This window comes from Neospora caninum, chromosome III (assembly GCF_000208865.1).
Source record: "Neospora caninum Liverpool complete genome, chromosome III".
In the NCBI taxonomy this organism is placed as follows: domain Eukaryota; phylum Apicomplexa; class Conoidasida; order Eucoccidiorida; family Sarcocystidae; genus Neospora; species Neospora caninum.
Genome location: NC_018388.1, coordinates 222,265 through 247,573, shown reverse-complemented (window position 1 = coordinate 247,573; position 25,309 = coordinate 222,265). Strand labels below are relative to the sequence as shown.

General features: G+C 53.6%; 6 protein-coding genes across 6 annotated transcripts; 3 read left to right on the top strand and 3 right to left on the bottom strand.

Annotated features, from left to right (window-relative positions):
- Positions 1-525: 525 nt before the first annotated feature.
- Positions 526-1,162, top strand: NCLIV_007210 (conserved hypothetical protein; the record flags this gene model as incomplete). The annotated part of the gene is made up of 5 exons (XM_003880233.1): positions 526-743; positions 797-864; positions 920-934; positions 992-1,023; positions 1,088-1,162. The coding sequence occupies 5 exons, from the start codon at positions 526-528 to the stop codon at positions 1,160-1,162; spliced, it is 408 nt and encodes a 135-aa protein (XP_003880282.1).
- Positions 1,163-2,658: 1,496 nt separating this feature from the next.
- NCLIV_007200 (conserved hypothetical protein) lies at positions 2,659-4,310 on the top strand (the record flags this gene model as incomplete). The annotated part of the gene is made up of 2 exons (XM_003880232.1): positions 2,659-3,846; positions 4,137-4,310. The coding sequence occupies 2 exons, from the start codon at positions 2,659-2,661 to the stop codon at positions 4,308-4,310; spliced, it is 1,362 nt and encodes a 453-aa protein (XP_003880281.1).
- Positions 4,311-5,638: 1,328 nt separating this feature from the next.
- Positions 5,639-13,595, bottom strand: NCLIV_007190 (conserved hypothetical protein; the record flags this gene model as incomplete). The annotated part of the gene is made up of 6 exons (XM_003880231.1): positions 5,639-5,744; positions 6,414-7,115; positions 7,600-7,884; positions 8,343-9,086; positions 9,850-10,373; positions 11,493-13,595. 6 exons carry the CDS (start codon positions 13,593-13,595, stop codon positions 5,639-5,641), a joined length of 4,464 nt encoding a protein of 1,487 aa, XP_003880280.1.
- A 2,245-nt stretch (positions 13,596-15,840) lies between these two features.
- NCLIV_007180 (hypothetical protein) lies at positions 15,841-17,408 on the top strand (the record flags this gene model as incomplete). The annotated part of the gene is made up of 3 exons (XM_003880230.1): positions 15,841-15,897; positions 16,907-16,996; positions 17,280-17,408. The coding sequence occupies 3 exons, from the start codon at positions 15,841-15,843 to the stop codon at positions 17,406-17,408; spliced, it is 276 nt and encodes a 91-aa protein (XP_003880279.1).
- Positions 17,409-18,875: 1,467 nt separating this feature from the next.
- NCLIV_007170 (conserved hypothetical protein) lies at positions 18,876-20,436 on the bottom strand (the record flags this gene model as incomplete). The annotated part of the gene is made up of 3 exons (XM_003880229.1): positions 18,876-19,103; positions 19,600-20,044; positions 20,423-20,436. The coding sequence occupies 3 exons, from the start codon at positions 20,434-20,436 to the stop codon at positions 18,876-18,878; spliced, it is 687 nt and encodes a 228-aa protein (XP_003880278.1).
- Positions 20,437-24,113: 3,677 nt separating this feature from the next.
- On the bottom strand, positions 24,114-24,803 carry NCLIV_007160 (conserved hypothetical protein; the record flags this gene model as incomplete). The annotated part of the gene is made up of 1 exon (XM_003880228.1): positions 24,114-24,803. The coding sequence occupies one exon, from the start codon at positions 24,801-24,803 to the stop codon at positions 24,114-24,116; it is 690 nt and encodes a 229-aa protein (XP_003880277.1).
- Positions 24,804-25,309: the final 506 nt, after the last annotated feature.

Below are 25,309 nucleotides of genomic sequence, written 5' to 3'. Positions count from 1 at the left end.
GCCCAGTCCCGAGCCTGGCGCTACACCGATTCTGGCCCAGCTAGAACCCTCGAAGACCACAAAGGTGTGCTGACAAAACGATGCCTATATTATGATGGTCGCAGGCGCGGCAGAGGCCTCTCGGAAGGCTACAGCAGCGCGTGTGGTAACGGCCACAATTTTTCATTGCAGAGCGCGTCGGGAGCCTAGCGCGACGAGATGCATAATGATCCGTTTGGCAGAGTAGGCGTGTGCTCGCGCTCGGCTGTTGCCTGCCGACAGACCGTCGTAAACCGTGCACTATAGTAGAGCTTCGTTGCTGTAGATGGCGCTGTCAATCCACAATGTTTTTTATCGCATCGTTACACTCGCAGAGGCTGCTGCGTTAATTTTGCCCAATATTACTTCGGAACTGATCCTCCTTGAACAGGCACGGACCACAGAAGGATGCACACCAGCTGTATGTACAGCCCTGCAGAGACACGCAACCGTGTCACTTACCCGATCATCCTAGTGATACCGGGGCTCTCTGGTTTTCTGGAGAGTATGAGATCGTGTGGCAAGATGAAGCTACTTAAGCTAGTGAGGCTGATCTGTGCTGGCGGCGCCGTCGCCGAAAGTGTGACTGCTCTAGCTGTGAGAGGGCGGGAATCACAGGGACCGACGGGACAGGCTCTGAATAGTCTGCTGATGTCGCTTGTTAATCGATCGCCATATAACACATCCGCCGGTCAGGTTGCTCGAGTTACGCAAGCGCCGCAACTGTACGCGCAACGAACCGAAAATATACTTACACCTATGACTTACGAATCCGTAGGGCGATACACCTGTCAAAAGCGAGGTTTGATGACTCTATATCACAAAGTGCAGCGACGCCATTCATTGGTAAGATAGTCACACGAACGACCTTGGGTCGGCGCAAACTCTTCCGGTTGTCCAGACAAAGCGCAGGAAAGTACGGAACGCAGCCACAATTAGGTATTCCTTTTTCTACAACTATTAGGTGTTGCAGACATAGACAAATATGAGGGAGAACTGGCACATGTGAGAAATATGAACACGGTATTTATGTCAGCTACCCGTGGGGAACCGCTGCCACAGATTAGAGATGACAGGCGTAAACTTGCTAAAAAGCTGGATACCTTATACGCGTACGAGGTATGACCCTAAGCACGATCGTTAGTATGTGGACTAACAAAAGAAAACGTTTGCTTAGATTCCCACAATTCCGGAAGAAAGGGGGAAACTACGGGACTATCTCCGGAAGTAAGATAGAAGGTTTCGTGTGGCCTGTTAACTGGCCTCTAGCAGCATTCTGTGCAGCCCACCTTTCTTAACTCGTTACGGGCCCACATACAAGACGAATGTGGCTAATCCGGAACACTTCACAGACAGGGGAATAGACACAGATGAAGTGTCCCCCATAACCATGCTCCTCAAAAACGAACCCACCGAAGCATCCAGACTCCGTGCCGACTTGGAAAACTCGGCGTTAATGCTGGTAAGCGATTATCTTCCGACATACTTGCAGACGAGTGGGTTATTGGCAGATACCGCTTACCAGGAGCGCGGCGACTATGCAACGCCAGGAGACCTTGTCGCTCTGGGGGAGGTGCCAGAGCCCTAAGGGATTTAAAACAAACCAACGACTGCAATTACCGGTCGTGTCGTCTATGCTGTATCTCTGCTAAGGGACTACAGTGACGTTACGTTCATCCAGACTCGTTTCTTTGCCGCGCGCTCTGTGGCAGCTAATTTTCCCTCCATCAAACCGTGGTTCGCTGAGCTGCTTCCGTCCCTTCCCTCGAGAGCTGTTCCAGGGCCATTTGGCTCGTCTGATGCACGGATGGGAATACGACAAACAACTCTCACAAAACTACCCTGGAACACTACTGCTTGTGCATTGAGAACGTACCGGCAACCGGCAGCCTGATTCACAACCAGAATAATTTGTTCACGCATGCTACTCTGCACATTACTCCGTTTTGGTCCCAACACCTCTCACACGCAGCGCTCTATTATACAAGAAGCAGCCTCGTAACCTAATTCTCACTCGAGGCAATCTTTCCTCGGCAAGGTACGAACGTCGCCTGATTGACTGGCAAGCGACGGTCGAAATCTTCACTAGAGGGGTGAGCACACGCACGGAAGTCACAAGAAGCCTTCGGACCTGGAACCACCTCAGTAGTTGCTTTTCTACCAGGTAAGTGGCGGCAGACTCTGGGGCAGCTTTCTTTTCGGCCCTGACGCGGCGTGTGCGGAGAAAACGGTGCGGCGGACTGCCGACTGACACGCCAAAAACAGACTCACCGTTTGCAGCTGCTGGAGGAACAACGCGTTCATGACTCCAGCGACACCGTGTTGCTGGGGTGCTCTGCTTTCTTGTGTTCGATGTCAGCCGTAAATGGAGGAGGAACCCGCTCTGAACACACTGGCTGACAAGTGTCCGGGAATGCTGTTTCTAGTTATGCGTGACCGAAAGACAGCCAAAACTGTGACTCATTGTGTTATCGGATTGTTGAGAAACGGTGCGACTGCACCATGATCTGGAATCGCATCGCCGTTTTTCGATCGTAAGCCACCAGTTCCAGATACCGATTTCCCTGCCGGACTGCGGTTGATTGGTTGCCTACAGCGGCACCCGTCTCATCTCGGAGGCCTTATCTGCGTGTGCATATCATGGAGAAGCACACATCTTGCATTATTTTCTTCGCCTTGGCTCTTTTGTCGGGTCAGCAATTGCACAATGGTGCGTGGGCTCAGCGGAGCTTTCGAAACCGAGGACCGTCGGTCACTTCGTCATCTTTTATCACCAGCGGCAACAGCTACACGCCTTTTCGAAGGGGTTCAGCTCTTTCACCATCCACCGCTTACACAAGTTTTGGCTCGAGCAGTGGGACCAGCTATTCTCCTGTCAGTGCCGATGGCACCTCCGTCTTCGCCTACGGGGACTCAACGTACGAGCCGCACACATTCGGAAGCCGTTTCACGTCTACACCCAGCAGTTTTGGGTCGTCTTCCATGCCTGTAAGCGAGTCCGATGTGGGCTCCGTCTCTGCTTTCAGTTCTTCATCTGGCAGCACGTATGTTCCAAGAAGCTTCACGGGATCCAGCATCGCCGCCTCAGATAGCTACGCTGTCAGCGGCAGTGGGCGAAGGGGAAGAAATGGGAGTTCATTTGTATTGTCCAACGACCGTCCGTCGTCTATCGTCAGCAGCACTGACGCGTTCGCTCCTTTCAGCGGTTCCTTCTCCGTTGGTAGCAATGATTTTGGATCTTCTTATGCCCCTCGCCGTAGCAGTCCCACCGTGATGTCACCAAGTGCCATGTCCAGCTCTTCGTTCGCGTCGACGTTCCACCACGTGGACGACACGGGCGCATTTGTTTCCACCTATGCCCCCAACTCGTTCAACAGCGGGATGGGAGTGTCTGAATCGTTCACCGGCTTAGAGGTGCGGCCAGTTCCTGCTGGGGATGAGACTGCGGCTCGAACTACAGGAGGTGCGTCAAGACATGGCTCTTCGGCCGCATCGCAGATGGCGGCTCCTGGATCACCGACCACGGGATCCTCGAATGGATCAGTCAGCAGACCATCCGGGGGGACAACGACAACTACGGCGGCACCGACTGCTCCTGCCGGCAGCCAGGGTTCAGCTAACACCGACAGCTCGAGTTTCGAAGGGGCAAGGGAGATGCCGGGAGACGTCATTGTGGAGGAACGGGATGGCGAGTTCATCTATTTCTTCGTTGAAGAGGACGGCCGACGCACGCAGCTCGAGAATGCACCGCCCTTGGAGGAAATGGAGCCTGATAGCTTCTTTACCGAGCAATACTTGCTGGATAAACCCATCAAGCTACTGGATCACGTAAGCGACATGGAAAGTAAACAGTTTTCTTTGACTGCTCTCTGACTCGTTCACTACAAACTTCCGACCCCAGACAGGCGCCGTAGGGGTGTCTGGCAATTCGTACTCTCGCCCGAATGCACTCGCTGGCGTGAGCTTTACACATCTGACATTCTGTAGAGGCTTGCGCCGAGAGTCAAAACTCTTCTGTTGGAATCTCTTTCGGTATCTGAGCCATGAGTGCCACTGAACGGTGAGTTCAGCAGCGGGCCGTGTATGGCGTTTCTAGCTTTTTTGGTGAGAGTTTGCAGGAACAGCAGGAGCGGATGTATAAGGCACGAACGGAGAAGCCTACGAACGCGACGAGAATTAGTTTAACTAGTCCAACAGGAGAAACAAACACACTCTCCACGCGGGAAGAGAGGCAAGATGGCGCCGGGCTCATGGCGCTTCCACCTCGTCAGCGGGAGCTAGGCCTTCTTTGAGAGTTTCAGCGACCGCATTTTCGCGCTAAAGATATTCCCCTTTTCGGAAACGTTGTCCACGCTACCATGAAAATACCGTCCAGCCCGTGTTTCCGCAATCCAGGATGCTTGTCAGTGAGGAGAACCAAGGACAGGAGTACCAAAGGGACGCAGATACCGCTGAATGAAATATGTGCATGGATGGTTCCTTATGTCATCATGCTTTTGTCTATTCAAAAGGGAGATATGCATCGGAAAAACCAATTGAGCTTTCTTTCCACACGACAGGCCTGATATGGCGTCGAATCTGTGAACAATACAGGTTGCGAACATTATGAATCTTGCCTACGTGATAGACCTAGCGTGGAAAAAACAACTTCTTATGGCCAAGTGATTCAGCACACTAAAGCCAGGGCGGTGGCTGCTTCCCTTCCATCGTCGTTAACAGGTTTCGAGTCTCCATGTCACTGCACCATCCTTTGCCTCTGTGCATTACAAGCAAATGTCTTCCCTTGTGGTGTCTCCGTGCGGTTCGCCTTCTGTAGACACCGACTACCAGTAAATTCAGCATTCTGTCTGTGAGCGGGAAAAACGGGCAGTACGAGAGGCGCTGTCAAGCACCTCGGTGGACACACCGGATGCTCGCATGTGAGAAACGTCTTTCTTCTTGACACAGAAACCGAATGGCTGAGGTCCTCTTCGGAACTCCGCTTGGGTGTTCACCAGATAGAACCACACAGCGAGAAAAGACGGAATCCAGTAGAATCGCCGATCGCGGGACACAAACGAATTTGCGGACCCACTACAACCTACCAGGTCAGGCTGCATTGGCCTTGCTTTTACGTGGCAAGAATAAAGTGGACGATCAAAAGGGAAGGCGGGAAAACGGGGACGAGGATTGGACAGCAGCTTTGAGAGCAGAGGCTAGGACGGCCCGAAACAAGACAGGAAGGCATTGCTCGTCTCCCAGAGTCCGCCAGGGCTGTCTCGGTTGACGCTTGCCACACGAACTGCCAAAGTGAACACCAGCAAAGACCCTTTTCCCTTCAGAAAGTGACGCGTTCACACCACAGATTCACTGACTATAGGGCTACCCCAGCGACATGCATGGACCGGCGCTGTCTTTTTGTTATGAGAGATGGGGGGAACCGCCAAGAGCTCACGCTTCACGCCTACGGAAACACGACCGTGGCGATGAAGGAGAGAGAAGAAACTGCGAGAGACCAGATGCAAGCATCTTGCGATAACACAAGTCGCGCGCTTGTAGCCTGCCACGCCCTGCCGGATCCTGGCCACGCTTGCGAGGAGAGGAGTTCGCGAGCTTCTGGACTTCCCCTGAAGTCGCTTGTTTAATGAAGAACGCGTAAATGAAGAAGGCCTGCTGCGCCGCCGTAGATCGCCAACGGGCGGCGTCCAAAGTACGCGCGATTCCGAAACGGACAGACGCTGACGATCCTGATAACCAAGGCCAAGGAGAGACGCCCGAACGGCGGAGTTGATAAACAGAAAGAAAGAGAAAATGGAGAGGCCTCACCACTTCCCCGCGGGAGACAAATCAATGAATAAGCGAAACACGTTCGAGTTCTTCCTCGGCTCCGCCTCTGCTCTAACGACTGGCAAGACAACTGTTGACTGAAAAGACGCTTTGTCAAGCTTGCATTCCACACCAACAAACAGAGAACCACATCAGCGGCTGCAAAGGCCAAAACCAACATCACGCAGAGGCTACACAGACACACGCCTGCTCTTGTCACCCACAGATTCATTTACATCGCCGACAATGAACAGCCCTACACTCACACATAACTACAGATGCACACGGGTATCCACATACTTGATATATATATATATATATAGAGAGAGAGAGAGAGAGAGAGCGATAGAAAGATATATAGGTAAATCGACGTTAGACATATGCATATTTATAGGGATACGCCTGCACTTTAGTGGGGTACAGAGAAGACACGACAAGAAAAAAGTGGGCGGAAGAACTGACGCGCTTCCAGTGCACATTGAATCCTTCGGGATGTGTACCGGGCGCAGGATACACCGTGCACTCTCCGCCGTAGTTCAAACTTTTGGCCCTCGCTTGATATATTTCCACATAACTTCTGTTTCACTCACCGGTGGAGCGACAGAACCCGTTCGTCGTCGGGTCGCCACAGACTCTGTCCCTCTTCGCCGTCCCAGGTTTTTTTTCTTCCCTCCACAAGGGCCTGCATGCGGCCACGCCCCGAGGGGCCGCGGTTCATCTCCGCCTCTCGTGACCGCTGCGCTTCCGCCTTTTCTTCTTGTCTAATTCCCTTCCCGTTGCAAGGCGCCTGCTGAATTCTCGGTGTCTCTTCCTGTTCGTCTGCCCCAAAAACCTGCACGAACACGCCGTGGCGGGCCAACTGCCGCATCTGCCTGTCTTGCTGCTGCGCAAATCTCGCAGCGACTTGCCGATGCAGGCTGCGGAGGGAAGTGCCGTCGAAGGGCTCCGCGAGAGGAGACGGCGCGTCCGCATCATGCGGTCCCTCGGTTTGCGCGGGTAGAAGGGCGCAAAAACCCGAAGAGGAGCGAGGCCCGCTTTCGTCTGCTTGCCAGTGGCCACCGCAGGGAGAAAGCACTTCCCTTTCGTCTCTCGTTGGCGAGCTTTCCGGCTGGGAAACGTCCCTAGAGACCGGAGAAGAAACAGGGGAGGGCAGAGCATCCAGCTGACGAGACGGCCAGCTGCGGTGTACAGACACCAGACGCCGCTCGTGCAGGCCAGGGAACGTCCACCGCACGAGTTCGGCCGACTCGAACACGCGTTGCTCCAGCAAACTCAAGCTTCCGGAAACAAAACTGTGGACAGAAAAGTGCGACAGACACCACAGACACCAGAGGAGCGATTTCCCGGAAAAACGCAGTGCCTTCCCACAGGGTCCACGGACGCTCGCGTGCCGGGCAAATGGCCACGGCAGACGAGCCGCGTTCGTCCCTCGAAAAAACGACGCCACCCTTCACATTCGCCTTCCTCCCCCTGCCTCCAACAAAATCTACACATCTTTACATGCATGTAGACCCAGTCCTATGTCGCCCGGTTTAGTCATCCACGTGCACCTCTCAAAAATCGACCTGTCGACAGATATCTTTCCAACCCTAACTCGCTCGCCCTGTACATACACACATATACATGCGTGTTTCCACGAGTTCCGTGCGCCTAGATTCCGGTTCGCCGCAGACGTTGATTTGCCACCGAGTCTCTCTCCAGTTGGCGCGCTGTGAAGGGCCTTTGCCCACTTCCGGAGAGGCCAGAGCCGGCGAGGCTCGCCTTGCCGCGTCTCACCTGCCGTCGTCAAATACGAAGAGGCCTAAATGGCCGCACATGCTCGTGCTCCAGCAGCAGCGATCGCCTGTCTCCTGCGCAGTCTGCGCGATCTCTCGCGGCGAGCTTTCTTTGGGGTTTTTCGGAGCCTGGCGGCCCCCCGCGACTCCACTGGCCTTCGCGCCCGCCTGGCTGTTGCGCGGCGCCCGAGCCGACGCTCGGCAAGACGCCGGCACGAGAGAAAGAACTTGTTTCAGAGCAAGCTGCGTCACCTGCGGGCGGCGCAGATTGATGATAACCGCGTTCCTGGACACCGCAAAGCACCGAGAGAAACTGCAAATCCCACCTTGCGCATGTCGACTTGCAGAGAACGTCGACATGAAAAACCACCCAGTGAACGGGCACCCACGCAGGCGTCGCTGACAGATTTGATGCGGCCATGCAGACGTCTAGACTCAGAGGCTTCCTTCAGAGAGGAGTCGGATGCGAAGACGCGAGACGAAGGAAACCGTCCACGAGGTAGAGAAACATGCACACGCGCACCAACAGAGCATGGAGACGCTACGAAGACGAAACCACGCAAGGTACAGGGCGACACGCCAAAGGCTGTGTGGGGCGAGAAACAGCAAAGAGAAGACGGCCAACCCGTTCTCTCCGTCCTCGCCCTCCGTTTCTCTTCGAGTGCCTCTTGCTCTTCTTTCTCTTTGCCTTCTCTTCCTCGTTCAGAGGGGGACTCCGTTTTCCGCGTCTCTCCGTTTTCTTACGTGGCGGCGGCGGTCGCGTATCTTCCAAGCGGACCCCAGGCGACGTCGAAAATCTCTCGACTGCTGACGCACCCGCTCTTCCCTTCAATTGGCGGGAGGAGCGCAGGCGCCGCCTCTGCGCCGCCGAGGGCGACGCCCGGAGCGACGAACCGCAGGTCCAGGAACAAGACGCTGTTGTTGCTGCTGCTGTCGTCTCCGCCGGAAGCCGCCGAGACCGCGAGCAGACTCGAGTCGGCGGAAGGCAGAAACGCGCAACAGCGCAGATGTGCAGAGGCCCCAGCTGCCGAGACAGCCGACCACACGCAGCGCGGGGCCACGTGGCGAGACAGAGACACATGTGAACGCCCACGCCGACGGGACGAAGGACAAACTCGAGAAGAAAAAGAGGCTGTGGAAGAAGAGGGAGAAGAAAAAGACGAAGAGGAAGACGAAGAATGGGGAGACGAAGACGAGGAAGAAGAGGGGGCTGAGACGATGCTTGATGTGCTGGAGGATCCCCCTGGCAGCAGCGCGTCCTCTGAGGGGAAGAACGAGAAGAGAAAGAGACGGCCGCCGTCGCTTCCGACTGCAAGCTGGAGAGGTGCTGCATCGTAAGGCAGCCCGAAAGATGGACCTGAGAGAGACGGAGACGAAACGTCGGAAGGCAGAGGCGGAGGAGCCGCCGCAACGCAAAAGAAAGGAGAAGAGAGAGGTCGCGGGGAGGCCGCGTGACGGAAGGTCCAAACGGGCGGCAGAAAGATGCATCTGAGAAACAGAGAAACGAGCAGACTCCGACCCGCGCAGAACGTGCACACGAAAAGGAAACGGGGAATAAGCTCGACCCCGTCTGAAAAATGCATGGAAAAAACACAAAACCCCGCAGACGCCTCTCTCCGACAACAGGTGACAGACGACCGTCCACCTGGGAATCCTGCGAGGTGTATGGACAGCGCCCTCGCGAGTTGCCGAAAACGGATCGAGTCTCCGGTGGAACTGTGGAAGGTGCACAGACACCTCGGGAGTCTTCCAGAGCTCCAAATTGCCCTTTTGCTACGAAAGGCGAGATCGTCAAACACGAGGCGCGTCCGTGGCGCTGCATGCGCAGTGCCTCCCTGTGAAGCGGCGAGTCTGCTCGTGCTTTTGCCTTCATTTTCCAGCATCGCCCCCCAAGGAAAACGGCCGCGGAGCTGGTGAAGCGAGAGGACGCGAGCAAGAAGAGAAAGAGAGAGAAGAGAAAGAGAGAGAAAAGAAAGAGAGAAAAGAAGGAGAGAGAAGAGAAAGAGAGAGAAAAGAACGAGAGAGAAAAGAAAGAGAAGGAAGAAAAGAGAGAAAAGAAAGAGAGAGAAGAAGGAGAGATAAAAGAAAACGAGGAAGAGAGGGCAGGCGCCGAAGGACGGGGGCAAAAAGTCTCCCCGGTCTGCGAGTAGCCCGACTGCACGTCTCGAGGATGGAGCGTCCAAAAGATAAGAAAATCTCTCCAAAGGGGGGGACACAAAGTTGCCAGCCAAGAACAAAACCGAAAACGTACCTTGCGGCGCCTCGGGAAAAAGGAGTCTCCAGGCATCCGCTACAGCGGTCCCTGGTCCCCCGCAAAGGGAAACGGCGAGGCTTCCGGCCATCGCGCTGCGGTCGCATTTGATCTATGTCATCGCTTTCGCTGCTTGGTTCTTCTTCGCCTTCTCCTTCTTCCACTTCTTCTCTTTCTTCTTCGCCTTCTTCTTCTTCTGAATCCTCGAGAAACGGAGCAAGTGGAACGGACCAGATTCGGAGTGAATCGTCGGCGAAGGTGGCTGCGAGGAGGCCCGCGCGGGAGGCGAAGAGGGCGTTCTGCCTGCGCGGGTTTCGCCCACAGAAAACTCTCGTCTCTCTTTCTTTCTCTTTTCGTTCCCCTCCACCCTGGCCTCGTTTCGGATCCTGGCGCGCCGCACCCGCCTGCGCGCGTTTCGCTTCGCTCTCATCGGCAAGCGAAGACGCAACTCGCGCGGCAGAGACAGTTGGGCGCCGATCGAGAGACGACGCAGAAATCCACTCCAGTGACCGACAGGAACCGCCCTGAGGACAAACGAAAACAGACAAGGGCCTTGACCTACGGAGACTTCGGGCGATAACGCATGCGCATGCAGACATCAAATGCATGCACGTGCATGCACTCACCGCGAGGGTCCGTTCGGGGATATCGCAGGACTACGGGCGCGATCGGCCGCGCCACTCGGCCCGCAGAAAACGAAATGAAATGAGGCGAAGATGCAACGGAAGAAACGCGCAGGCGACACTTCTGTACAGGCTTATTCACCAAAAACGACACACGCACACAAACGCGTGCATATCTACTTATAGAGGATTGGTACATACAGATATATCTATACGATTTAGATAAATAGGTAGGCTTTGTGGGGGATGGTAAACCGCTCGGCAGTCGTCTCTACGGATTTTCCGAGGGTTTTGCATGTTGATGGAAAAGGCGACTCATCGTCCGGTGGCGGTCTACGTCGAGCCCGCACGTGCGAAAGTGTCTCAGACACACGGCTCTCGTGCATGCAGCCGTAGACATCACCGGCCTTTCCTTTCCAGGTGTCTGTAACGCCTCCAACGCGGCTTCGGCCTCTTCATCGCCTCGATTTCTGGCATAGGGACTTTATCAGGCGCGCGACGCAGCTCTCAGACGCGTCAAGACCCCACAGAGACGGGCGTCAAATCAGGCCTCTTCCCTTTTGGGTTTTCTGCCTCGACTCAAAAGGCCCGAAACTCATACGCAACATACACTCGCTTCCCTCTCGCTCTTTCTCGCTCTTCTATCTGTCTCTTTTGTTCTCTCTTTTTATCTCTTTTGTTCTCTCCTTTGCTCTCTCGGCGTCTCACTACCTTGCACAGATTCCCCGACGGCAGCAGCAGCGAAGCCGTAAGGCGTTCCCTCTGTCTTCCCGTCGAGGGAGAACGAGCGGAGAGGAGAAGAACAAAACCTGGGCCAACCCCGAAAACGCCGTCTCTTTCTACACAGGAAAACGCGGTTGGAAAACTCTGCCTTTCCGGGAGGACGTTGCCGCTATCTTCGCAGCTTTCCTCCCGAGTCAAAGGCACGCAGAAGGGTTTAGGCTCTGACTCGTGTCTCGAAAGCTCAAAGCGTCGCCGCGTTCTCTTCTCGGCGTGGCCAGGCGTGCGCGCACATCTTACCGAGTGCAGAATGCCCATGACAAATCGCGGGCGTCTGCCGGGGGCGCTTGAGATGCGCCACAACTGAATCAGGCCGAGATTCTTGTCGACTTCAGAACACGATCTCTCTTCTGGATGCGCCTGCATGCAGTTTGCCTTCTGCTCGGCTGTGTGCCGTCGAACGCTCTCGGAAAGGCCTCGGTCTGTCAAAAAGCCGTGCCCAGGAGGAACAAAACCTGCCGATTGTCCCTCAGGACTGCCCAGGGTGTCCCGCTCGACGCACCGCGCCGGCGAGTCTCGATTCACCTTCCCACAGGCAGAGACATCCTTCGAAGAAAGCTGTCTTTCTGTTCCCCCCTCGTCCACGCGTAAACCTTTCAAACACGACAACAATGCCTGGCGGCCATGCACCCCCACTGCCAACACCACAAACCCTTCTCCCTCTTCTTGCTCTCCCCCTTGTTCTCTCTCTTGTCCTCCGCCTTGTTCTCCCTCTTGTTCTCCCTCTTGTTCTCCGCCTTGTTCTCCCTCTTGGTCTCTCTCTTGTTCTCCCTCTTGTTCTCCCCCTTGTTCTCTCTCTTGTTCTCCGCCTTGTTCTCCCTCTTGGTCTCTCTCTTGTTCTCCGCCTTGTTCTCCCTCTTGGTCTCTCTCTTGGTCTCTCTCTTGTTCTCCGCCTTGTCCTCTCTCCTCAGGCGCACCCTCACGTCTTTGGGGCTTCCAAGATCCCGGAAGCTCCTCCGAGACGGCGAGTGTCCATACACTGCTGCCCGCGTTGAGGAAGCAGTCCCTCCACGGCTGCGCTTGGCCTCGCGAGCAAAAGCGTCTCTCTTCGCCGCCACAGCGAGGAGGAATCACCTGCCGCGAACCGAAGGAGGAAGAAGAATGAGCGGGAGGGTGAGGAGGAAGAGAAGCCGGAACGGCGCTTTCAAGAGGTTCAACGGAGCAGAGAAAGTACGATGTCGCCTCGTCTTCGGGATCTACTTCGTGGCTTCTTTGACTCGAATTTCTCTTCGGGCCAAGCTTTTCTCCTCGCGATTTGCCGCGCGACCCTCGCCACGCATCGCCAGACGCAGCGAGGGACGTGCTCCGATGCCGCCTCAACACCACTGGGATTGCTTCGGTTCGAAGAAGGCCGCGAAGCAGCTGCTGCCGACATTCGTGCTCGCAGTGTCTTTCCGCCGCGCCGAGGGCCTTGCCTTCGCCTGTCTCCGACTCGAGCACCAAACGCCACTGCTCCTCATCCAGGAAGTCGCCCTCAAATCTCTCACTGGACACTCCTCGACGACTGTCTCTCTTCTCTACCTCTTCCCTCTCTCCTTCTCTCTCTCCCTCTACTCTTTCTCCCTCGTCTCCCTCTCTCTCCTCTCTGTCTCTCTGTTCTAAAGACGAAAACGCTGGAGAAGAGGAAGAAGACGCAGCCGCGGAGGCGCAGAAGCTGCAAAGAAGTGACGCGGTTTCCGCGGAGAGCAGCGCATGCAGAGCTTCAATAGCTTTGCTTCGAACAGAGACCGAAACCTTGCGGGCGCCTGCCACCCCACATAATCGCCCTCCGTCGTCGTCCTCTCCTTCTTGCTCTCCTTTTTGTTCTCTCTCTTCTTTTCCTTCTCCCTCTTCTTGTTCTTCCCCACCTTCCTCTCCGTCTCGCTCTTCTTTTTCTTCTCCCTCTTCTCCTCTTTCCCTTTTTCCTCGACGCGACTCGCCTTCACACCAACCCTTGCTCGCGTCTGCTTCAGCCTCTGCACGCTGCGGGGCTGACGCGCCTGGCCGCGAGACTTTCCGTCGCTTCGCAATCCTCCCCGAGAGCGACCCGCGCCTGCTCGTGTCTCCCCTGTCTCCGTTCTCTCCACTGTCTCCGTTCTCGTCACTGTCTCCGTCCTCTCCTGTGTCCCTCGGGGGGTTTCGACAGAAGATTCGAGCAGCAAAGAGGCTCGGGTCGAGGAAATCGGGGAGCTGCCGGAGAGGCTCGAGGGCTTGGAGCAGCGGCGTCCGGAGCGTCTTTTTCTCGCCACTGGTCGCCTCTCCGCTCGAGCACGCGCGTCTTCTCCCAGCGGAATTTGTCGCGGCTGCGTCGCCTGCGCGAAGCAGCAAGATGTCTTCTCCTGGCGCCTCGGCCTCGTCTCTCATCTTTGCTTGGCCCGCCTTCCCGCCTTCTCATTCCTCAGCGCAGGTGTCTTTTCGAGACCCACACAAGAAGCCGCGTGGCCTCGCGGAGAGTTGCCTCGAACGCCTCCTTTTCACTCGGTTTCTTCTGCACGGACACGCCTCCCAGCGAGGAAGTCTCTGCCGTTCCCAGACAGGCAGGAAATGGCGGAGGGACCCAACGCGGAGAAAAAACACAGAAAGTCTCAGAGAAACCTGGAGCCCAGACGCTCCACGACACCACCGGGCACCTTCAAGTCGAAATCGGTGATTCCCCCCTTTCATGCGTTTCACTTCCTCTCCCTTTGCAGTCGCTCCTCTTCCTTCGTCATTTCTTCTTCAGGTGGAATTCTTCTCGCCTTCCGGGCTGTCGCACGCCGCTCTCTGCTCCGCGCCGTAGAGAGAACACGTCTTGTGAGCAGAGGCCGGAAAACACACGCATCTGACCCAAGCAGGCGTATGCGCGGAGACAGAAAGGAAAACGCCTCTCCTGGCGCCAAGCGAAAAAGCAGACAGCGAGAAGATGCGAAAGCAGACAGCGAGAAGATGAGAAAGGAGGCAGCGACAAGATGAGAAAGGAGGCAGCGACAAGATGAGAAAGGAGGCAGCGACAAGATGAGAAAGGAGGCAGCGACAAGATGAGAAAGGAGGCAGCGACAAGATGAGAAAGGAGGCAGCGACAAGATGAGAAAGCAGACAGCGAGAAGATGAGAAAGCAGACAGCGAGCGGAACGGCCAACTTGCTGGCGTCTCACGATTCGCGGAAGAACGGGAAGCGAGCATGAGGGTGTTGTCGCAAGACGCAAAAGGCGGAGAGGCAGAGAGAAGCCTCGAGGCGCCTCTCAAGGCCGTATACCCTTCTCTACGCGGCAAAATTGAGCGATTCACAAGTTGGAAACGGCGTTCACTTCTTTCCAAACAAAAAGCCCTACGAAGGGAGGCATGCTCGACCGCTGCAAAAAGACACTTGAACTTTTACTCTTTTCCTATTCCTTTCAAACCCATGATTCTGACGAACATCCCGCCAATATTTCCATCAGCGCCTATATCTAAAAAAACAGCCGTGCGCGTTCACAAACGCAGCTGGCGCATGCATTTCCCTATATATATATATATATATATATATATATATGTACAGAAAGATACTCTCATGGATGAGAATTTCTACAGAGCGGGAGAGGCAAACCCTGCGGGAAAGGCAGGCAAGCATCTGCATCGACAAAAATCCAGCTAACTCGACATTTACAATTGCATCTGCATATACATCTACGTACAATTTACCCATGTAAATCCATGTAGATATGTAGGTGCGCATATACATTGGTGCCTATGTATATATATGAATATTTGTACTGCGTATAATAATGCTGCTCTGTGTCTCTTTTCCACGCTGTTTTTTTCAGGTTGACCAAAAACCGCTAGAGAGGGCTGGTAGTTTCGAGTCAATCGCGCGTCAGCGTGCGCGAGGAGCGCTAGAAAATAATCTGCGGCCGCTGGAAATTTGCGAAAAGTTTCAAAAACTCGGGCGGGGGGGGGGGTGAAAAGGCGCTGTGCGAAGACGACAAAGCGACCGCAAACGGGGGGAGATGATACGTGAGGCAAAGCACGCAGTGCCCAGACGCTTTTCCAAAGTGGTTCTTTTCTGAAAGTCTGACCAGCTTTGCCTTTTCTCCGCATTTTTAACGTCTTTTCCTTCACGCTTCTGTCCGTTTTTCTCTCTCCCTTCCTCCGCGTTTTTCTCCACTCTCTCCCGTGGCTCTCGCCTCCCCTTCCTATCCGGTTTTATGCGGTCTCTCTCTTCGTCCCCGAAAAACGTATGCTCCGTTCTCTTTCTTCTCTCTCCGTTTTCTTTCTCCTTTTCCTTCCCTTCGTGTCTCCTCGCGCACTGCCGCCGTGCATGCATCGCCGTCTTTCTCAGATCGCACCGTGGAACTTTCCTTTTTTCTCTCGCAGCAGCCTCGTACTCTCTGGCCTCTCAGTCTCCCGCCTCGCCGTCCTCCCCGCTGTGAGACTCTCGCTTCTTCTCCCTTGCGCGCGTCCTCTTCGCCTCCTCTCTGCATCCGGTCTGTATGCACTCTGTGCTTCACTCTCTTCCCTCGTTTCGTTGCGGGTGGTTGTCGCTGACGCGAACCGCAGAAATCTCCGAAAACGGGTGTAGGATAACAGAAAGTCAAGGAAGCTTTTGCCTCTCGAACCCTCTCAGAATCTCGTACTTTTTCTTGTCGCCAAAATGTCGGGGGCCGTGATGTCGAACAAGAAACTCCAAAAGATTATGACCCAACCGATTGTAAGTCCCGGTGGAGGCGCCTCGTCCCCGCAAAGTGATGCATACGCTCGCCCAGGTTCCTCTCCACGCTTCTGCTCAGATGGAACGCGCCTCAATGTATATCCAGTTTTTCGTAGAAACGTGCGCATACAGACGTGTGAAAACGTATATTTCTCTATATCTATACTTGTACATGGATAAAGGTACCGGTAGATGTGCATGTGCCGCAGCCATTTACGTAGAAGTATCCCTACACATGCATGTATGCATATTCACATATATACATATATATACATATATATCATATGCATGCATGTATGTATATATATGCCTTTGTATATATGTGAGATGAATCGTGAATCGGTTAACGTGTGGAAGGAAGTGCGTCGTGGAATCTGTCGAAGAACAGGGCGTGTGACCGAGTGGTCAGTTTCCGTTTTTTTTCAAATCCAGTACAGCCAACGGATGGCGAGGGTGTTCGGTGGGCCGATTTATCCACGACACAGAGCATGCATTTCTTTTGAAGAGACAGGAGCAAAACGTTGAGTCTTCAAAAAGCTGCCGAGCCTGCGTGAAGCCTAACGAGCTCTCGTTGCCGCCCGCAGAGAGCTCGGCCTGCTTCGGAAAGAGACTCTCTTCATCTCTGTTTCAGTCGCTCGTGTACTGTTTCTCCCTTTCTCTGTTCTTCATCTTTTCTTTCCCTCTCTCTATGTTCCTCTTTTCCCTCTCTGTCTCTTCCCTCCCTCGCGGGATGCTCGTCCCACGTGAGAAGTGCCGCCTCCACGTCAGATGCATGCTCACTAGTTTTCTTCTTCATCTGTATCGAGTTTCTCGCGTGTGCCTCACGCTGTACAACTGCCTTTTTGCGTGCATTGGAGAGGCCGAAAACAGATCTTTCTCTCGTGGAAAGCGGGCGGGACGCGACTGCTCTTGCTGATGTGTCTTCACCGCGATGGCGAGCGTGCAAACTCGGAAGGGAAGCGGAGACCGCAGATGCAAAGACGCAAATGTGTGTGGTGGTTTTTTACAGAACCTGATTTTCAGGTTTTTCACACAACGCATGCGGGTCCAGATTTGGCTGTACGAACAGCCGGATATGCGGATCGAAGGCCGTATCATGGTAGGCGCCTCACGGAAGAAAGCAAAGGCGACACACATGCTGCCGCATTTGTTACATTTGAAGAGGGCGCTTAGCATATGATCGCTCGTTGCGCGGGGGGCTGTCGTTGCCATAACGTGTGTATTGTCTGTTCTCGGTTTTCGTGGATTTCTCTCCTTCTTTCTGTGACGTGCATGTGTGCTGCGCCCATCGTGAAACCGTGGAGCTTCGCGGAGGGGAAGGAAAGGGTTTCCAGAACCAAAGGTTCAAACCTCGTTGCATGTGTCTGTTTTTTCCTGTTTAGGGTTTCGACGAGTACATGAACATGGTTCTTGATGACGCCGAGGAAGTTTACTTGAAGAAAAGAACGCGCATTCCCGTGGGCCGCATTCTGCTCAAGGGCGAGAACGTGACGCTCATCATGGCCACATAAAAAGGCCGACCTCTGCATGTGAAATCGGCGCGAACAAGCTTTGGCTCTTTGTCCAGAGAGCGCAGAGAACGCAAACACGCGACAGAACAAAAACGGAGAGGGAGAAAAAGATAAGACGAGAGTAGAAAAGGGAAAGATTGCTGTGATGGCAAAGAAAAGAGTCGTGCGCGGGCGTGGGTTTGTTTCTGACATGCGCCTCACGCTTCGTTGGCAGAGGCGTGAGTAGGAGAGTGTTCGCGGGAGCTACGCAAAGTGGAAGGAAAAGGGAATAGATTTGCGGCGCGTGGTTTGTGTTTTGTGGGGACGTTCTCTCGACTTTTCCCTCGCGGGGCGGTGTACGTACACCTCGACTCCTCGGGAACGGCGAACTCTGAAAACGCTCAGTTGTCAGCGGCTCTCGCGCGAGCGGTCTTTTCCTTCTCGCAGTCGAGCCACGTGGAGCTGGAGGCGCAAAGAACGCGCGGCTGCACCGCCTGGAAACGCTGATCTCCGTTTTGAGGCGCACACTGCAGGGCGGGGGCTGCTGAAAACTGCAAATGGTTTCCTGGCATGTGTCTCGCCTGCACACGCGTTTTCGCTCAGAGAGTCCCCCGTTTCTGCCGACAACGCTTTCAAGAGAAAGGCGCGTTTTTTGGTCGCAGGCCACGGGAGGCTCGAGCGCACAGTCTACAGAAAACCGGGGGAAGGCTCCACACCAAGCAAAGACAGAGCGTTGTCGGTTTGAGAAATAGACAAGTTTAGGTTCGACAGAGGAAACGAGAACGGTGTGGACCACGAAGCCTCAACTGCCATGTGGCTCTTGAGTTCTTCGCAAAAGGAATGGCAACCGTGCCGTTTTCACGGCCACAAACGCTGCGGGCACATTCTTGCCTCTTGACACAGCAACCAGCGAAAACGCTTTTTCGCTTTTTCCCGACCGACGCACCTACGCGCATAAATACTAATATGCGTATAGAGGTGCCTGTCGAAGTGTACCGTCGCATCCATAGGTCTCTGTTTGCAAAAAGAATGCATTTAGAGAGGCGTAGACGGAGAGAGGGTCTCCAGGGCTGTTTCTTTCACCACACCAAGAGTGGGGGATCAGCGCGAGGGTTTTGCTGAGGCGGCCACGTTTTTGCGTGAAAACACCAAGCAGAGAACCGGTTGTTCGCCGATTAGACAAGGGTTCCGAAGGTTCTGCTTTGACACCCCGGCAAAAGCACTTGCGAAGGAACTTTGCATTTCTCGTGAAGCCAAGGAAAACACAAAGAGCTGCACGCACAGTCGCTCTTCAACTCACATACACACATGTACATACGCATACTGACATACATATCTACATAAACCTACCTGCATTTGCATACACCCATATATGTATATATATCTGTAACTGTGTAGGTACTTGGGTGTATCTTATCAGAAGGCGAAAAGAGTAGTTCTCTGTTGTAACGGGTGCAGCGAGAATATGAACTGCTGGGAGGGAATCCGTCACTTGGATGTTTGTTCCTTGTTTCCGCGTTTCGCAATAGAGCTCGCAGTGTCTTCGGCTGTCGCCGTCAGCAGCCTGGAAGATCCGGCGTGGCCAAAAAGTTTCAGTTTGTTCGAAGGCCTCTCGCTGCCGTCGCCGACCGAAGCATCATCACTTCTTTCTTTTACACTTTTTCGTCGCTCTTGGTGCTTTTTGGTTTCTCTCTCCTCGCGTCGCTTCTTCTTCACCTGTTCACACAAAAAGAGTACAAAACAAATGCTTCCTGCGGCTCTCCTCTGCCGAACCAACGGTGACCTCCGGTGGGCTGAGCATGCAATTTTGTCGCCCAGCACAGGACGCCCACGCGGCAGGGATTAAGAGACATCAGACGGCACAGTCCGCAAAAATCAGTTTTTTCACCACAGCCGCTTCCTGGGAAGAGTGCTGTCGAACGACGCATCCCGCTGCATGGAAACGAAATAGGGACAGACGTAATACCCAGACCTACACAGCCCCACATACCGACAGATCGGCTTCTAGATATACAAAGATGTAAGTGAATACAGATACCGGTATGCATGCAGGGAAATATATAGAGACCCGAATATTTGTACAGATGTCTAGAATGACACATACATAAAATATATGGGTAAGTATAAACTATGTCTTTTTCTATATACAGGTACAACTATATATATGCACATTTAGATGTATGGAAAATTATGTGGAGCTCTGTGGACGTACTTTCAACGTATCCTCATTGTCAGTTTCGTTCCCCCATGGCGAGGGAAAGGAGAAGGGCGGATTGGGGTTTGCAATGGCGTTTGCAGCAATCGCGCCGGCGCCTGCGTCCTCTAAAGCATCAGTCACGCTGTTTTTCGCTTTTTGCTTCGCCCGCTGTTGCTGCTGCAGCCGGAGAAACTCGTCCAGGAAGGGTTTTGTGAGTTGGTAGGTGTTGACCACGTCTCGGGCGATTGCGAAGAAGAGGTTGTCACTCGGAGTGTTTTCGACGTCTGCCAAGACGTCGTACACCGTCTTGCGTGTGTCGTGACTCTCGGGAATGGCCAGATCGAGGGAAGGCATCCACGGATCAGTGCTCGGTTGTGCACTCGCGTTCGGGGAAGTTCCGCGGGAGGTGCGAGCGGCAGGCACGCCCTGCCCCTTAGGTTCAGCCGAGACTCCGCCAATGCTGGAAAACAGGCCGAACGAAACGCCAGGGAAAAGGGCAGCTGTACCCGATCTCGGCGGATCGTCTCGGGGGAGATTGGGGACGGAAACGCGAGAAAAAAAGGGGAGGAACGGAAGAAGAACCAGCGCCACAGAAAGGCCAGGCAGACGCAATGTCAGGAGACCGCGTCTTCCCGGACAAGGGATCGGTCGACGCTGTGAGAAACGCAGAATTCCTCTCGACTTTGAACTGGAAAACATTGTGGAAAAAGCGTTGATGCATCGAGCGTTCGTTCCCGAGAAAGATCTGTGACAAACGAGAGCCGTGGATGCGTGCAACTGTCGATGTCGGTCGAATAGGTACGCCTCTGCAACGTGCCAAAAGTCTACTTGTTCATACCTCCATGGATGCATGGATTTACGAATACTTCCATGTGTGTATCTATATCGTGCACCGGTTCTGTGTTTCTGTTTGTCTACGCATGCCTCTTAAGTATTGCGGAGAAAAGAGATGGAAGAATCTAGACGTGGCTCTCTTATCAGCGAAGGAGGTCGGCGCCTCGCAGGCGTTTCTTTTGGATCCTCCCAGGCGATTAGAGAGAAGTGCGAAATCGGCAAGACAAAAGCCAGAAGCCGCTACGGAGAAAGGCGGAGTCAGATACCAGAGGAGGGAGATCTAAAGCATTCTTCCCGCACAATGAAGGACGAGATCGAATGCGAGAGAAGGCGTCCCATGCGTGGAGCGCCGAAACCGAACTTGGTGAGACGACTTCTTGCCCCCTTCAGTTGTGTATTCTACGTCGCGTGCATCCCTTACTATCGGGAACAATAGATTATGATTAAGTAAAGAGCAAGGCCGGTGTTGCGACGCAAACCGTTTTGCCGTAAAAGAAAAAGGAAGCAACCGCAAAGAGCAAAGCCGCGCGATCTCTGAACGCGCCGAAACGTGTCTCGGTTCGTGGATAGAGATTCCCCGCCACTTGTTTCTTGAATCTGAATGACGCGAAGCGCCGGAGGAAAGCTGCCCACCCCCCGGCAGGAGAAACGCGTGGAAGACGAGCGAAAATGAACGTTAGAGGCAGAAAGCCAGCGGAACCAAAGCATCGAGCAGCACTTTTCCTTGAAGGAGCAATCTCCGAGAGAAAAGATGAAAATCCGTTACAGGGAATACCCAGGGGGCAAGAACGGCTCTTCGAGAGCTTCTCGGCGAGCCATCGCTCCTCACAGGACACCACGAGAGAAAAGGGAAACCGGACGAAACGCGAAAGGAACGACAGAAGTCGCTTCTCCGTCCTGCACACAACGCCCAAGGGTCAAGCAGCTGTGACAAGGAGACAAAGAACAGCCAAAAAGACGAACATGGGGGTGAACTGCTGATAGGGCATGTGCACATCCGAGTTAGATCGACGCAAACAACACGTGACAGGGGCGTTAGAGCGCGAAACGCCAGGAAACCGCTACACACGCTCCTGGAAAAAGTCGCTAGACAACGTCGCGGAAAAACACAAAACGATACGGAACTAGACAAACTCGGAAACGCTCGGTATATGCACGAAACATGCTAGCCCCGGACCGCGTTTTTGTGTCGGCGATTCTGGGAAAAAGAAAGCATGACTGTGACAGCGTGTGTGAAATCGCGGATGCCAAGGAAGGAGGAACTACACCTTTTGTGCTCCGCAGAGGGGGGGAAGAAACCAGTCGAAAAGGGCAAATTTAAGTTCTCTGTAGTTGACGTTTTAAAAGCGTGCGATCTCGCCTTGCGCGTCTACAGGGTAAGGCCGTGTATGCTACACTGTTCTCTGTTCTACGTCGATGAAGAAAAGCTCCAAGACTGGAAAAATCATGTCTCCTCAGCTTTCCTTCACCGGCGGAGAGAGAACACACAGCAGAGGTGTCGAACCTGTGATCGTGGTCAAACGGGAAAGGAGGAACTGAGGAGGGAAACAGAACGCCGACACATTTGCCCGTTCGACGCGACGGGTGTCGGAGTCCAGGCGAGATGTCACCAGAAAAACGCTGATAAAACCAACGAAGAAAGATGCGCCCAAGAGAGTCTTCTCATCTCGGCCGCGTACTCTCGTAGGCTTCGCCACACCAACCCGAAATGAAAACACAAAGGGCAGCCGGACCCGAACACCCGACATAAATACATGCACAGAAATACATATATATATATATATGGCGATGTATACACAAGTAAATACATATATACGCAGAGAGACGCACATATTTGTACTCAACAATAGTTGTCTACAGAAAACGAATGTATTCATACACATATACACATCCGCATACACTAAGGTACGTATATACACTTCCGTATATATATATATATATATATATATATATATATATATATATATGGCTGTATTTGTGCTAAAGTCGACCTGCTGCGCTGCATCAACGATGGCATGCACGTGTATTTATATTTGCACAAGTATCTCCATTCTGGAGTGTTGTGTACGCCCTGCAAGCGTTGCGGTTTCTCTGTGTCATGCATAAACAACCTGTTCTGCGAGTTTGAGGGAAAATGGTGGATGGGCGTAGACGTCAGTTGGCGTCTCCTTTTCGACGCGTTCTTTGGTTCCAGGGGCGCGACAGAGAAGTTCCTCAACTGAAGAAAAGCGTCTTCTGGTACGGGAATGGGAACGCCTTTGGTGCACAAATCCTGCGGACTTCTATGCATGCTGCCTCGAAACCATCACACGCTCGTCAGTTGATATGTCTAGGGCCCATCTCTCTCTGGCTGTGTCAATCCAAACCCCATGTTTTTAATGCAGCAAGAAAATCCAGTCCAGCAAAAAAACAGATATACACATGTACGTAGATACATGCAAAACGAGTGTATTTCCGTGTATAAATGCACATGCACATACATTATTTCTCGGTTCGTTGGCTTCTACTTGTGCATGTACGTGTCTCTACGCATTTTGACATGGATACATGCGTATCTGTGTGAATACATCCGCATTTCTGCGTGTGACGATGCAGATTTAGATGTGTACAAAGTGCTCAAGGACTCTTTGCTTCCTCTTGGCTGTGACGCGGCTTGTCGCTCCTCCATTCTTCCTGTTCTTTCCGGGACCGACGCCGGCCGTTTCTTTAAAGCGTCTCTGAAACCCTCCCCTTGTTGAGTGGGCTGTGAAGAAAGATCGAGATCGCCACAGATCACAGGCAGCACAGGACGCTGAGGCCCAGATCCTTAGCAGTTTGACGGCTTATATACGGACATGCAGAGATGGGTCTGTTCACATGCGTGCGTGTGGAAATCTCTAGGCACATGCGTGTGCACATCCATCAACAGCTTCATTCACACCCTTGTACATCTAATAAACATGTAGAAATGTATTTATTCGCAATGGCTCCCTCGATTTCTTTACGCCTATATTTGCATTTCCATGTGTGTGTCTATGTGCATCCCTATACGGACTGGGTCTATGCCTCCATGCTTATATACACGTACACATCCATGCATCCGTTCACACACACATAAATATGTATGTATATAAATATATGCATATATATGTATATATATGTATTTTGTAAAGTAGATGCAAGTATATATGTATTTGTAGAGGTTCGTTGCCTTGCTGCTCCGGTTTCTGGTCGTTCGTTTCATGCAGTTTCAGGTTTTTAGACAGCTGCTTCGCGCCTCGGGTGTCTCGACGCCTCTCTCTCGACGTTCGTCACCAGCATCTTCAGAAACATCTCCTGCGGCGTTTCGTTTTCTCGGTGGACGCATTTGCTTCGTCGACCGGGGTCTCTGGCTGGCTCCTCCGAAACAGAGAAAACGCGTTCCCCTATTCGCATGCCACTGCTCTTCTCCTGTCTCCCTCCTGGACACAGTCAAGCAGCCGCCAGACCCCCCACATGCTCCTGTCCCCTTGCAACCGTTCCAGACCCCAACATACACCTGTGTACATGTATACGTAAAAATTATGTATGTATATATGCATGTAGGCCGTCCCTCCATTCGAAAATTTGTAATATATATATATATATATGTATATATGTATTTAGATGTGGTGTCTGGCTCTCCTGTTCCCTTTCTCCTGCGTCTGCCTGTTCCGTTCTCTCGAGCGGTGTGTCTTTTAGTCGAGTAGGCCCAGAGTTCGAGCATCTGCTTTTTTGCACAGTCGCTGTCGCGTTTCGCCGCTCTCTGTGTGGGCGTCCGTTTCCTTCTCTGCGTTGGAGTCTGCCTTCCGTCTCTCGACCGTGGTCAGCTCCACCTCTTCAGGACCGCTTTTCGTTTGCTCGAGAGCCTCGCCTGCCGGCGGCTCGTCGCTTCTCGGCCGTGCGGGCCGCGGTGCCTCCGTCGCGCGCCTGACTTCTTCTTTGAGCGTGTCGACTTCCTTTTGCTTCGCCTCCAGTGAGCACCAGTACCACCCTAGCAGTTTGGCTAGCCACCAAACGAAGAGCCAGACGAACACCGCCGAGAGTGTGATCCAGAAGTTTCGCTGGTGCCTCAACACTTGCGCCTGCCGCCGCACATCCAGCGAAAAGCCTGTCGCAGGGGAGTGCGCGGCCCCGAGGGGCGGGAGGCCTGGAGACCCCAGGGCTTGGGGAGCTGCGTCGCGCGCGACGCGCATGCAGGTGTGGACGAAGCGCAGGAGCGAGTAGAGGAAGAAGATGGCTGAGAGACGGAGCGAAACCCGCCGGCCGAGGGACAGCTGCAGAGAGGAGAAGGAAATGCAGGCGCGCTGTAGCCACTGGATCGGCAGGCACAAGAGAAACGCCAGGAGACCCCCCAGCGGCAACAGAAAGAAGGCAATTTCCTTCATCGCAGAAAAAGAAGTGAGTTCACGGGGCAGTGACACAAAGGTAGTTATGTATTGGGTTGTACAGGTGTGAAGGGATATATCCCTATGTTAGAGTGTTTAGGTGGAGAGATATGCATGGGAGTGGGCGTCGAGATTTTGGGGGGAGAGACTCAAGAGGGAGAAGCCTGGGGAAGATGGGAGAAGTCGAAGACAAGGTCGGAAGACGCGGGCGTCGTGTTTTTTCGCACGCCTGTGGAAGGCCGCGTTTTTATTGGCGCACGCGTGGCGCAAACAGAAAAGGTTGGTCTCTTGGACTCGCAGCCCTCAGAAGAAGGAGCGCCGCCACAGGACGTGAAAGAGAAGTTCTCCAGGACGTTGACGCGTCCAAACAGCGGCGCACCTGACACCCTCTTTCAGAGAAGGGAACGTGAACAGAACAGAGCACCCATAAGAAGAGACCGGGTTCAACTTCCCTCGGCGGCCAGCTCCGCGGGTAAACGTCCTCAGTTCTGTTCGGGCGGCAGGCA